The sequence below is a fragment of the Egretta garzetta genome, unplaced genomic scaffold, assembly GCF_000687185.1.
Source record: "Egretta garzetta isolate BGI_Z169 unplaced genomic scaffold, ASM68718v1 scaffold647, whole genome shotgun sequence".
NCBI lineage: Eukaryota > Metazoa > Chordata > Aves > Pelecaniformes > Ardeidae > Egretta > Egretta garzetta.
In genome coordinates, this window is record NW_009260191.1 from 144,595 (window position 1) to 158,321 (window position 13,727).

At 45.6% G+C, this 13,727-nt stretch overlaps 1 protein-coding gene across 1 annotated transcript in view; it reads left to right on the forward strand.

Moving 5' to 3' along the window:
* The window catches only part of SLC35F4 (solute carrier family 35 member F4), a 38,786-nt gene that overhangs the window by 20,390 nt on the left and 4,669 nt on the right, over positions 1-13,727 (forward strand). The window contains exons 4-5 of the mRNA XM_035897526.1: positions 5,918-6,137; positions 12,902-13,027. Of these exons, the coding sequence (XP_035753419.1) occupies positions 5,918-6,137; positions 12,902-13,027 (346 nt within the window). The remainder of the gene's footprint in view (positions 1-5,917; positions 6,138-12,901; positions 13,028-13,727) is intronic.

Sequence of the window (13,727 nt, forward strand, 5' to 3'; positions counted from 1 at the left end):
AAATTTTGGGCAAAACATTTGTGGCAATGCATAATAGAAGTATGCTTAAATAATTGATACATTTCCCAAGCTATTAGGAGTTCAGCTTTTGAAGTTGAGGACACACACTTGCACGCCCAGAGGAATTTCTGCACACATGGAGATGTGAAGTAGTTTTGTGAATATGTGGAAAGAGGAGACTGGTGTTAGAGCTGATGAGCCAATGGAAAGGCATCTTCCAGGGTATTTCCTACTCCAGATATATCGGGAACTCACATCCCAGGAAGGAGGTATCCACTGGTAAATACTGACTTTATGATGGGGACCAGCTGCTTGGTCTGTGCCGTGTTATAACTTGGCAAGCCAAAGTCACTCAGTTTGGGTATTGGTACAGACATCTCTCCAGGATGAGCGCTTGATTTTCTGATGACATAAAGAATTGAAAAGCATCATTTGTCATTTTTAAATGCAGAGAGTTATAGACATATTTAGTTCAGAAAAGATCTTTGGAAGTCATTTAACCCAGCCTCCTACTCAGAACAAGGTTCTTTCCAAAGCTAGATCAATTGTTTGTGTAATTCCTTGGTTTGTGTTCTTGATATTGTTCCTGTTCCAAGGCGCTTTATTACATTTTGTGAGATTTCTCGTTGCTTCGGTGTGCTGGTTTTATTTCTGTGGTGTAGCTAATTCTTGTCAATAAAGCCCGTCCTGTAGCGATTCCAGGCCTGCCTCAGAGTCCAGAGGTGATTTGTCTTTGTGTTTCTGGAGGCTGTAGTTACTCACTAGGAGCTTTAAAGACATACGACATCTTGTCCAGCAGATATTCCCAGTGGATCAGAACAAACAGTGTCTGTGATATCTTGGCAGAGATCAGTGATCGTGCGAATGACTTGCCAAGCGCTGCCCCAGGCTGGCAAAGCTGTACAGAGCCGCTGTTACTTTAATAAATCCCACTTGGAAGGATAGAAGTCTCAATCTTCAACTTTAGATTGGCTTTCTGAAAGGTTTATCATCTTTGAGATTGTAAACTGTGTGTTTCTTACCTTTCACACTTTACCTTAGAGATTAAATTTTGTGGTCTTAGAAACTAACCCATGGTTATTACCTCCCTGCTACATTTCAGTACAGTGTCATGGTTGTCTTGAGGCAGAAGATACCGCTCTTGGTATCCCCTCAGTATTGTAGATAAAAGGTATGTCCCACATAAAGAACTTGAAACTCCTTGCATTAGTGGTGAATAAAATGATCTGTAGCTCAGTAAGCTCAGCCCTAGGAAATCTAACCCTGCCGGTATTTACCACAGCAGAAGACACTCCACAGACTTGATGTAGGAATCTAATAGAGTTATGATTTGGAATAGGTGGATGATATTTTCAGTGTCAATAAATTTTGCCTCTTCATCCACGGTCTTGGCTTCTCAAGGATGAACAGTGTGACATTCAGCAGCTTTCTGACAGAATATATCCACTATGTAATAGCTGAGGTTAGTCCTGCAGGCGCAATGCAGCCTTGAGGCACTGGCTAGGAAGAGTGTTGGTACGTGTGGGTTTAATAAATATGAACACGTTGGGAAGAGTTGTTTTTCTAGCAAGAAGGATAACAAGATGTGAGCATCACTTGAAGTAAAAACAGAGCCATCAGTGGCTGACATTTGCTGTCATCTGTCATCGGCAAGCTTGTCACCTACAAACCTTTCCATCTATGTCCATCTCAGTCCAGCTTCCTCAGCCACTTGCAGAATAGCACTGCAAATCTAGAACTTCACTCCAAAGGGCTTTTCAGAGGAGAGGTGAGGATCTCTGTTGCCTGAAGCTGCTCCAACCCTGAATAGCTCAACAGTAGGGAGGAAGACCAGCAGCACAAAACCAAGGTTTCCCTTGGACCATTCCTGTTGGGAGACAGCATTCCTGTGGTGCTGCCCCCCAAGCCAGGCACTGCTTAATGTGGAAGGTTCACGCACAGTTCCCTTTCCTTTTCCTCCAGCTCTTGAGCACACACATACAGCTGGCCAGGCTGTTCCATAATTTCAGACCCGGTCAGTCCTGGAAAACAATTCACTGGTTGCTTAACCACCGTTACTCTGTTTGGTGTCTGTTTCCTGAAATGGAGCTGGAAGATATTTTATTGCAGCAGATGCCATCATTTAGATAGAAGGACCAAATGACATGGTAACAACTTGTGCTCACAAAAAGGTCCCGTGGTGCTTCTTGCCACCATCATGTCACCGGTGGCCTTGCCAAGTTTTAATCTGGGTGATGTAATTACATTCGCCGTATTCACGTTACCCCAGGTAGCGTCTCTTGGCTCTGTTTTTTCTGTAAGCTGTTTTAAAACCAGCTGCTGCATGACACTCCAGAGGCTGCTGTGCGTCAGGGGTGAATAAACCCATTCTTCTGCAGGGGCTGGCATCGGAATAACTAAGAGGCACGCAAGCTATTTAGGGGGTGCCAGAGGCAAAGCTACATGACTGCCTGAGGTGCTGTAATTCCTGAGAGTGTGGCATGCTGCCCAGAGCTGATGGCTGAGGGCTACCTGCAAATAAAAAGAGCTATTTATGTTAGAGGGCAAGTTTTAAATAGACTTCTTGTGCATTTGGAAATAGTTTGTGTCAGTTTCAGGGTCAGCTGCCCTTAGATATGTCTCTGCCTTTAAGTCAACAGCCTACAGATACTATCTGTATGGGGAGGGATCCATGGAGCCATCTCTCCTGAGCCCAGGGTTTTAATCACTGTCATGTGATGACTCCTGCAAGTTTAATTTTAGTTGCATGCCAAAGAGGCTGAGTTAACCACTGAGCAACCAACCCTCACAAAGCCCGAGGCAATCCGCTGTAGCCATGACTGGGAAAATAAAGTATTCTTCCTATCTCCTCACTTGCTGAGCATTACTCATGGAGTCCTCCTAGGCACGGAGGTGAATTCATCAGGTTTCTGTCTCGCTGAGCACAGCCATGTCACAAGTCTTTGCCGGTTATTTTTAATTGAGAGGTGAGGAACTGCTGGCCCCTGCTTGGTCTGGTCATTGTACGCTGCTGTGTGTGATGGAGGCTGTCCCATCTGCTTAAACACTCCATTGCCTGGGGCCTTTGAAGTGTTTCCAGATTTCTTTTCCTAGCTGTGAAGCTGTGCTCATCCCTCCCACTGCTCCTGGGAACTGAGAGATAAGTGACATTTGCAGCATTGGCACAGCTGCCTCCTCCCAAATAGTTGACCAGCCCACACCATCCAACCAGGAGTAATACAATAATCACCCAGGCTTCATCCTTCCGAGGATTCCCAGTCAGGGCACTTCAGACTCCATCCTCCTGACTCTGCTGTGAGCTTGTCTGTGTGCAGGCATCCCAGATGCAGGACTACAAAACCTCACCCGTTTTGGCATTCCACCCCCCACGATCTGCAGGACTAGAAAACCTCACCCGTTTTGGCATTCCACCCCCCACTTTTTGGCTTTGGAAGCTACCCACCCTCCCCGTGGATGGAGGAGCAGAAGCGCTGGGCTTATTCCCAGCATCTCCCTGGCCACGATGAGGGGCCACGATGGATGGCAGGGGTATAATTTCGCATGGCACATTTGTAGACCAGCTTTTCCTGCTGCCTTGCAGGCCCCACTAGAGCTCAGATGGTTTTGCTGTTGCCTTTGTATGCTATCAGCATAGCACTGGGGTACTTAACTGCGCCCTGCATTGCTGCAAGCAGCCCAAGCACCTTTCTCTCTTGTTTTAACACAGCACAAGCTTGTTTCCTCCAAGACAGATCCTGACAGCTTCTGAGACAGGTTGGTTTTACAACAGTGTAATGATCCAATCATGCATCAAAACCGATGGCAGAATTCCCACTGGGTTGGAGAGAGCAGGCTCCGTACAGGTCTGTAGTTCACATTGCAGATCTGTTCTTGCCCAGAGATGGGGCATCCTGGCTCTGGTGTCCCATAATGGTGTCACAGCCACGGTGCGTCCAGGTCAGAGGCCACCTGCCCTGAAGTGAGATGTAGTCTGAACTCAGAATCACCCTCTGCATCCTCCTAAGTCTCATGGGGAGAAAAACATCTTTTAAACGTAAACTGCTAAATCTGCATGTCAGCCAACATTCAAATCTGTGCTACCAGCGAATCCATTCTCAAAGGAAACTCATCACCCTTACTCCTGTTGAAATCAGTGATATAAAAGCCTATGGTCAAACTTAAGTATTAATTAATTTGCTTCACGGAGTATTTGCTTTACGTCTCAGATAAATGATACAAGCTATTTGCTTTCTATGTGTAGCATTTCTGTTCCGGTCTGTGGAGAACAGGCTGACTTCTGAGCATGTCTAGGTCAACCAGAGTGAAGGAGATAATTAGCAGATCTGCCTGCCTGAGCGTTAACTTGTTGGACACCCTGGCAGAGTTTGAGAAAGGCATGTTTTATTGCCAGAAATGACTGCTTTGTACCCCAGCTCATTTTAGTGGCAGCAGGGAATGAATGGTTATTAAGTAAGGCAGATCTGATCTCATGTATTACATAGATGATGTTATTCTACTTTCCTCAAAACGAGAGTGATGCTTTCCATTTTTAATAGTAAAAAACGGCAATATTTTTAACAGCAGAATTCCCCAGAATTACTAAAAGTGGTTTAGGAGACCAAAAAACGATTCTGTCTTCAAAGGCAAAGCCAAATCAGGGTAATTACTGCATCGCCACCACCAACCCCCAAACAACAAGTGTTTTTGACTTCACATTGCAGTGCATTCTTTGAAGTTACTAAATTAGTTCTACATAATTAGTGGTTTAGCAATCTTCCAAACACAGCCATGTTTGGCTGTGAATACTCTGGGGCCCCGAGGCCTCATGGCATTTAGATGAGTCCCTGAATATTGCCACGTAAGGATGAGTTGCCGTTTGATGGTACCTTGGTTCGCTCCGTTGGTGTTTCGGTTAGGTGAAGCATTCACTCGTGGGACCTCTCGTGTTTTAAACAGAGGTGTCCAAGAGCCTGCCATGTCAGGAAATGAAGCGTACCGGGAATACCTCAGGAATAGCTTTAACCAGGAGCACAGAGAGTGGAGTTGCTAAAAACTGCCCTTCCCAGTTTGGGAAAGGTAGGGATGTTTCAGGAGGGGTGCAGTGATGGACCTGTGGTCAAGTTGCATGCTTCATCTCCTCCTAGCCCACGCAGGGACCACTTTGCACAGGCGTGCTGTCCCCACAAGCAGCATCTGCTGAGCCAACCCTTCTTTCATGAAATCCTCAGAAGGAAACAGCTCATTTAAGTTGTGTGCGACGCGGTCTTTGGGAAGCTAGAGATTTTCTTTGCAATTTAGTCCGCAAAGAAGCACCTCCAAGCCAGCACAGCTTTTCACCGTATAATAAAATACAGCTGTTAAATACCCTTCCCTTCCCCTTTCCTTTCTTCCCTTACACTCTTGTTTGACTGGCTCAGTCTCACTGGCCAGTGGCTCTTTTTTCCCACCGTGGCAATGTGTCTGGCAGTATTTTTGAGTATCTTTAGGCAATTCTTAAAGCTTACTTGGCGTTAGAATATATTTCAATAAGAAGAAAGGTGGGTTTTGGAGTAAAGCAAAAAAAAAAAATTGTCAAGCTACAGAGAAAAAAAAAATTTGCAGTTATAATCCCTCTGTTCATGGCCTCGAAGGCAGAGTCTGAGAACTGTCGGTGCGTTACAGATAACCTTCATTTCTGTGCCTGAGTCCCTGGGATTATTGTTGCATAGAGTGTGATTATTCCAGGTAAGTTACTTCTTTTCTATTTGCAAAATTGCTGTTTTAAGAAGATTGTAGGTTATTTTCTGTATGCAAATTAAACAATAGATTCTTAGGGGGGTGCAGAGTAGTTAGGAAAAGTACTTACTTGAATGCGATAAAAGTCTAATGAATGTTTGTTGTGCTGGAGTGAATGCTAAGGAAAATCCTGGCTGAGTTTTAAACTCTTTTCTTTTCATAGGGAATGCAGTCGGATTTTTGGTGAAGATGGTCTGACGCTGAAAATCTTTCTTAAAAGGACTGCTCCCTTTTCTATTCTGTGGACTTTGACTAACTACCTGTATTTACTGGCTTTAAAGAAGCTGACAGCCACAGACGTCTCTGCCCTATTCTGTTGTAACAAAGCTTTTGTCTTCTTGCTTTCTTGGATTGTGCTGAAAGACAGGTTCATGGGAGCAAGGGTAATGACATGCCTGATTTTCAACTCTCTCTTGTTTTCATAATTGCCCTTAAATCCATAAGCTATTGTGCTGCCATAGTACTGCTGCATTATGGTATGTATATACCATGAAACCATTTCTCATTTAATTTTATGATGCAAACCTAAGCCTGAGTATCAGATAGAGATCTCAGGCTCCAGAGGTATTACAGTGTGGGAATTTCAAGAAGCTATTACAGCTAAGTGTAATCTGATGAATTAGAATAGGAGGACTTCCAGTTTCACATAAACCTACTCTGTCTTGGGTAACAGTGCTGAAGTACAGTCGATTTTATTTTAAACTTAGTGATAAATGTTTAGGTTCTAACCAAAGCAATTTTATTCCTTGTTTGTGTAGATAGCTCTTTTCAATATGGAATGTTTTTTTTCTTATGCCACCCTATTGCTTTTTACATGCCCATAAACGACTACACATGCGCATGTGCCAAATGCAGTTTAAAAGGGACAGCAACTGTTTTGCATGAAGGTGTATTTTGCACTAAAGTGTTACAGGACTCACTGGCGGTAATATGGACCCTGCAAAAAGAAAAAAAAAAAAAAAGAACTCGAGCGAAATGATGTGTACCTGGATCTGGGGGAAGGCAAGAATGTTTTCTGTAATTTTACATCCACAAATCTCCTAATACACAGCAATTTAAACTTGACTTTATACCTTGGCTAAGGACTAGCTAGGCCTTCTGCCAGTTCTGCCGATGCAGATTCCCCCGTTGAAATGGCTCAAGGCCTAATGGTCGTGTTGGGTACAATCCTGATCAAACTATCAAGAGCCTTGAACTCCATTAGAGACTGGCTGGGGCGAGGTGTGATGCCTAGGACCAGAAGGGGCCACCAGCAATCGGGTTTAAGTTTCACAGAAAGCGTGATTGATCAGGATTGTTTGGTTTTTAAAAAATGAGCGCAGCAGCTTTTTTTGATTAATAGTGTGATAAAAGAGTTCAGAAATGAAAGGAAAAGGCGTCCTGTTCCACAGGCATCTGATCCAGCTCTCGGAGCAGCCACCAGCACGCTGAACAGAGCTCTGTACTTGTGGTTTGGGAATGGAAAAGGAAATTCTTTAAAGTAAGACAATTCCTCTAATTTCCTGGTGAGACAGGGCTGGCTGGGCAGTTAGTAATGGCACGGGGCCTGAGCACCTCCAGACATGCGTGCCACCACGCAAGTGACCTCTTGGGTAGGGATCTGCCAGCAGGGTTTTGTTAGTCTGGCCCAGCAGAGGGTCGGTCCTGTCCAGGCAGAGGCGAGGAGGTGAACTGGTGTTTCCCAGACCTCAGCCATAGAGCCCTTGAAGGTAAGGACAGAGACATTTCACCTGGCAGTGCTAAAGCCAGACATCTGGGTATCTATTTCATATACAACTTAAAATATAGATGCGTCAGGTGAATGTGACCTGCCCTCAGCCTGCTGATGACTAACTCAAAGAGTAAGCGGGGTTTGAAATCCTCAGTTCTTCTCTACAGAAATTAACAGGAATGGTAACTTTGGAGGCCGTAGTTCCCTCCTCTGCCCCTTGATCTTCTCAGGTTGCAGCTGAAAAATGGGAAATTTTGTACCCTTTAAGCTAATTTATGTCTCAAAGCAACCTTTTACTAGAAGAGGAAGTGTAACTCTTGTATTTTCCCAGCCTACTCTCTTAAAGAAACCTAGATGAAAAATACTAAAGCTATTTTCAGTTATTAGTTATTTTTCACTAACTAAAAAAAAAAAAAAAGTTGCTATAAATATGCATTAGTATTAATGTGGTAAACACCGTGAGGTTTGCACAAGAAAAACCTGGCAGAAGAAGTGAACAGCAAATCCTGCACGTAGAAAAAATAAAAAAAACCAACCTTGGTTTTGCTGCTAACTGGCAGATTCTGGATGCACAGTGCTGGAAAGGTAATTAGCAGCATTTTCCAGCAGCCCTCCTGCCAGAATAACACTTAATGATGTTAATAACCACGCAGGAGAGTGTTTGAGAACTAAAATACGACAAAGCAGCGCGGACCCAGCCTTTTGTTCTTGGAATGCCACTACTGCTTTCCCCCCCCCAGCCTCTCAGAGAGCAAGTGTAATTAGGTTATTTGGACGGTGAGGGGATGAAAAGAAATAAGGGCTTAATCACATACTCTGAGCCAGTGTTTTTGCAAAAGCCCTTGGCACCCAGGAGCACAGCCAGTTTTTCAAAGGAGCTTGGCTCCTAGCAGCTCTGTCAGAGCTTCAGAGCCGTCGGGCACGTCTGCGGCACACGGGCGGTGGGGATGCAGCCGGCGCCTGTGTGCCCGAGACAGCTTTCATCCGCCTGGGCTTGAGAACCAGCAGCCATCAAGGCTCAGCAGCTCTGCAGCCGATTTCCAGCATCGCCAGCTCCCTGCCCGCCTGGTGTTGCTGCGGGCAGTCTCCAAGCCGTCTCCAAGATTTCCGATCCCCCAGCTGCGTGCCAGCACGCCGCTCTGCACACCCCGAAAAGCCGCTGCCGGACAGGCTGGGGGGCTGGACTTTCAGATGGACTGTCTAAAGACAAACCTGTCTTGACGGCCACCTTATGGTAGGGCATAATCTGGCCCGTGGAAGTGCTGAGGAGCTGTAGAAGTGCTGCTGGGGGCTCTGTGCAGAGGTCCTGCTGCCCTGGCTGCGTTTGAGCTACCCGGAGCGTGCATTGTGCAGCGAGAGCCACATGCCCTTGCAGTGATGCTGTAGCGTGGGAAGCAGCTTGCACCCAACCTGAGAGAAAAAACCGCTAGCTGGAGAAAGAGAATTCATGAGAGAAGTGCATACACAGCAACGACTGCTATTTGCCTATAAAAGTAGTGTAGGTAGACCTTCGGTACCCGGGGCACCTACTGCCCTGCACAAGGAGACAGGGCACAATCCCTGCCTGCACCGCAATCTTTGCTTGGACATTTCTGAACATCTCACAAATTAACAATGTAGCCACGTTACACTGGGACTTCTGGAAGTCCAGACAGCTTTGGCTCAGAGCAAGCACAAGTATTTAAAAGACTTCATGTATTTGACTATTTCTGTTGGCTTGTGTTGCTTAGATTTGTTTACATGTTTGAGCCCTTGGTTGTTTCATCTGTGGAGTTGAATTACTGCTTACTAGGTAGGTGGGGAGTGGTTTGGAGACATTTTTCCCCCAAAAAAGGTTGGCTGTAGTCTGGAGGCAGGATTCTTTACTACAGCACCTCATTTACTGCTGTGCTCCATGTGAAAAAAAAAATGCTCCTGAGTAAAGTGTTGGTTGGCCTCCATCTCTTCCAGGGATAAAAAAGGGAAAAAAAAGAGGCAGGCTAATTTCATTCTTTACCTAGGAGGCTCTAAAAGAAAGTTACTACCCTCTTCCATTAATTAAAAGCCTTGTTTAACGAGGTGTCAGCTACAACAACCAGCTTTGCTTTGCTGTGACCTTGCTTCTTCTTGTCAGCCTACAGAAGCCTGCAGGATGTGCTCTCAGGTTTCTAAAGCAAACACATGCCAATTGCTAGGCAGAGGTCAGCTGTGCTAATGCAGTGGTGGATAATTTGCAGGAAGAGCTTTGAATATGAAGCTTAAATAATGTCCTCGCTGTTTTCCAGTGTTGGGTCTTATTTATCTAATGTCTCCTGAGATGATGCTCTGTATGTGTCCATCATTTCAGTCGTTTCAGGGGAAAAAAAAAAAAGTGCCTGGCTTTCTAAATATTTGATTAAATTAGGAAATTGGCTCCCTGAGTTTGATGTAGTCAAACTGGGAAGGTGTTTTTCCCAAGAGGAAGAATCTCCTATTGTGGATGATGGATCTGCTCATTTCCACTAATACAAGGAAAGGACTCGCTTGCTGGGTCTGAGCCATGAGTGCACAAAGAGTCAAATCTTGATCCTTTCCCTTTGAAGAAGGGGATGAGTACATTGGACATTTCTGTTTTGCCTTTTGGGAGACATTGCTTGAAATATTACAGCTGAAATATTCCAGCTGACAGCCAAAATGCTACATCTGAATTTATGTGCAAGGCAAGGTGCACAGTGCAGCCTGAGATGGAACCAGCCAGGCGGTGTAGCAGGGCAAGGGGGGCTTCTGGAAACTGATAGGAGGGGCCGTGCTGATGTCTGGGAGGTCCCGAGTGTAATTCTGGACTTTTGTGATATTTGTATCCTAAGATAAGCTGTAAGGAGAACAATTATATCACTAACAAACTACTCATTAAACCAAAGGTGGGAGGGAGAAGCTCTGTAAGGGAAGGGGACTGAAACTCATTCTTCTAAGAGAATTTAACTTTGTTTTGCTCGCAGGTCCTTGGGTAAGTTCAGGGATCAAAATAAGCGTTGCTGCATCTTGGGTGATGGTATGTGTGTCCTGGTGGTACATGTGCCAGATGTGCCCTGACTTTTCAGGCGGGTGAACAGCAAAGGGTGATGTCTTCCAGCACCCCATCTCACTTAAGGAATGAAGGCCAGATTCCCTGTTTAGGCACTGGAAAATGCAGTGTGCTCTCCTGTCCTCCTCAGCAGCTTGCCAGTGAGAGCCCTGAGTCCAGGGATGGTGGTCTTGGATCCACGTCCCTCCTCTGGATGAAGGGACTCAAGCCCTCCTCCCAGGATGGCCTGACTGCTGGGTTGTGTCATTCTGGGAAGGAAGGGAGGGCAGCCACCTGGTCCCTTCTTTCTAAAGCCCTTCCAGATCTCATCAAACCATTGCATTACACCTGAGAGCCTGTGAGTATGTATGTGACTCCAGCCCTTGTCATTAAGTTGGAGGACCTGGATTTCATGGTGAATTTGGAGGTATCAATGGTATCTTCAGGTTTAGGAGACATCTAGGCAGCTTTGTTGAATTGTATGTTGGAGCTTGGGTGTTTTAAATAGAAGTAAGGTGGGATATAGACATGCGCTGTGGCTTGTGACTTTGCCTTTGGCACTGCGACTGCAATGCAAGGTGGGTACCTGTGTGCCTCAGTTACTGGTAAGTGGGGCTAACGGTGAGAGGGAAGTCCTTAAAGCTGCACCCGGGAGATGAGCTCCCCAGTGAAGGTGTTGGCCTAGATACCTATGGGATTTAGGAGCACTTAACATTTTTACCTACAGTCTCAGAGATTGGCTCCACCTTGGGAGTTGATTCTTGGTTCCCCGTTGTCCTCCATGCGTGGACACCTTCACCGGAGTCAGGCATGTGTCCCTGTCCTGTGTGTCCCTTGGAACATGGGTTTGCTCTACTGACTGGCTCTGTTGTAGGATTTTTGTAGGTTTTGTAGGATTTGGGGGCTTATTGCCTCAGTCTGACTCACATCTGCTTGGTGTGAGTATCAGTGGGCTTTCTGGGACTCCTGGTAAAACTGTGTGAGATCTGAAAGTCAGGCTTCTCTGCAAAAGAGCACATGATTTGTTCAAGATGCCTTTGAAGTCTGTTGTGTGAAGCATGTGAGGGTTTGTCTAGTAGTAAATACTTCTTAAATAAAGTTTAATGAGGTTTTCCAGGAAGCAAGCATCCATCTCTTGTTGGTGGTGGCTCAGGAGTTGTACCAGGGCTGCAGGAGCAAGAAGGTAAAAAGCCCTGCCTGGCTCAGCAATTGAGTTTGGGAGCCAGTTGGTGTGGCAGGGCTTGCAGAGGTTAACGCCAAGGGCTTGCAGCAGTTAACGCCATTGAGGTGAACCACATTTCACCCTTTGTATGAGTGGGGAGAGCCTGCCTTGCCTTTCCACTGGGGAGTTGTGTGATTTGATGGCGATCTGGGAGTGCAAACAGGGTCTGAACCTTAAATGTTGCTGCTGATTCTGTAGCAGCCAGGTTTGGGTATCTGCATTTGTGCGTCTTCTGCTCTACACCCAGCTCTCATTTGTGAACAGCTTTTTTATAATGAGAAAATGTTTAGTGTAATACTAATTTTTTTAAAAAAAATCTCTATAAAAAACCCCCCATCTTTCAGAAATGGGGCTGTGATTTTCCACAGGTCTGAGGAAACACGTATTCCTCTGCAGTCCATGGAAGCCAGGTATTCAGTGTCTTTGCAATTCAGACTCTGTATTTACCTGCTGAGGGCAATTAGCTAGAGAGGGGAAGTTTTTCAAAGAATAAAACATGTCGGGATCCCTACCACTTCCTTAAGGTCCTTGGAGTCAAGATGCAGGATTTCAGATATGGTGTAGTTAATTATTTCTGTTCTCTTTCTTTAAAGCTCCTTAGAAGCTCTGTCTGGGATTTTCAAATGAGGCCAAAAACCTAAGCACAAAGGTAAAGGCTTCATAAAGAAATTTGGTTATGTCTGTCCAAGAAAGCTGGCAGGGCTGTTAGGAAATACCATGCAGAGCTCCTGGCGGTACACTGGTGTTCCACAGTACAGGGGTCATTCTCCTGGACTGACGTCCAGGAAGGTTGGCCATCTAAATGTTTGCATTTCAAGTCAAATTGGTGGCATTGCGAAGTACTTTCTCTTGTTGTAGAGTAGAGCGTAATGTCTTAAAATTTCTTGAGCTTGGAGTCGTATCTCCAAAGTGGATGTTTAGCTTATAAAATGCATGATGATGGATGTTCTTTCAGTCAGTCCCAGGAGAATTTGCAGTGCTCTAGATCCATATCACTCTCAGTGCATACACTTTCATTACGTTTTACGTCTCTCCCAACCGTACATAATTTTCCCTATTTAAGGGAAAGCAAGAAAGCTTCAAGTCAGAGAAAGTAGCTAGAGACACTCGTTAAAAACCCCACGCAGTGATAATCTCTTTCCGTGTAATGAAATGGCACTGAGCTTTGCATTGCTTTGCTTTGTCTGTGCAGATAGTGGCAGCAATAATGGCAATCACAGGAATCGTAATGATGGCATATGCAGATGGTTTCCAGGGCGATTCAATTATCGGGGTAGCATATGCTGTGGGATCAGCCTCTACATCTGCGTTGTATAAGGTAGGTCATAACTATTTATTAGTAGTCTTACATTGTTTAACATTGGATATTAAAAATGCACGAGTACAAAGCGAATCGCTATAAAAGAAATGTTTTACTTTATTCCTCCCTCCTGCATCGTTCATGTTGTGACCAGGCAATGTCACGATGTCAGGAAATCTGCTATGAGGGCGAGCAGTTGTTAGCTGCCAAATAGTCCGAATGACTTTGCTTTATGAGCCTTTAATGAAACATCCATGACTGTGCCGTGAGGAGTTCAGGATCATGTTTTAATCCTATCCTGCCGCCGCGGTTTATCGACGCTGTACGCAGCAGGGAGGAGAGCCTGACGGCGGGCAGGGAGCGGGGATGGGCGGCTCATCCCTGCTCTGCACTGCAGCTCTCTTGCGTATTCCACGCTCGTGCGGGGCTCGGAGCCGCCCGGTGCAGGCGATGCATCAGAGACACGCAGGGCTTTGCCCCCCCCTGCTTGAAAGTAGTGCCTGCCCTCGATGATAAGGGATGGAGAGGGCAGGGATGTGACTGTGTTAGGAATGGGTTGGGCTAAAGGCTGTATTTCTTTTCAGCCCGGGGAGGGTGAAGTGTGTGCAAAGAGACGGCGAAGTTTGGAGTTAGTTGTAGTGGAATGAGAAGTTGCCTCCCCGGCTTCGCTTGTCTGGCTGATAAATCTGTCGTGACCGTTCACAAGTCACTCAAGTGC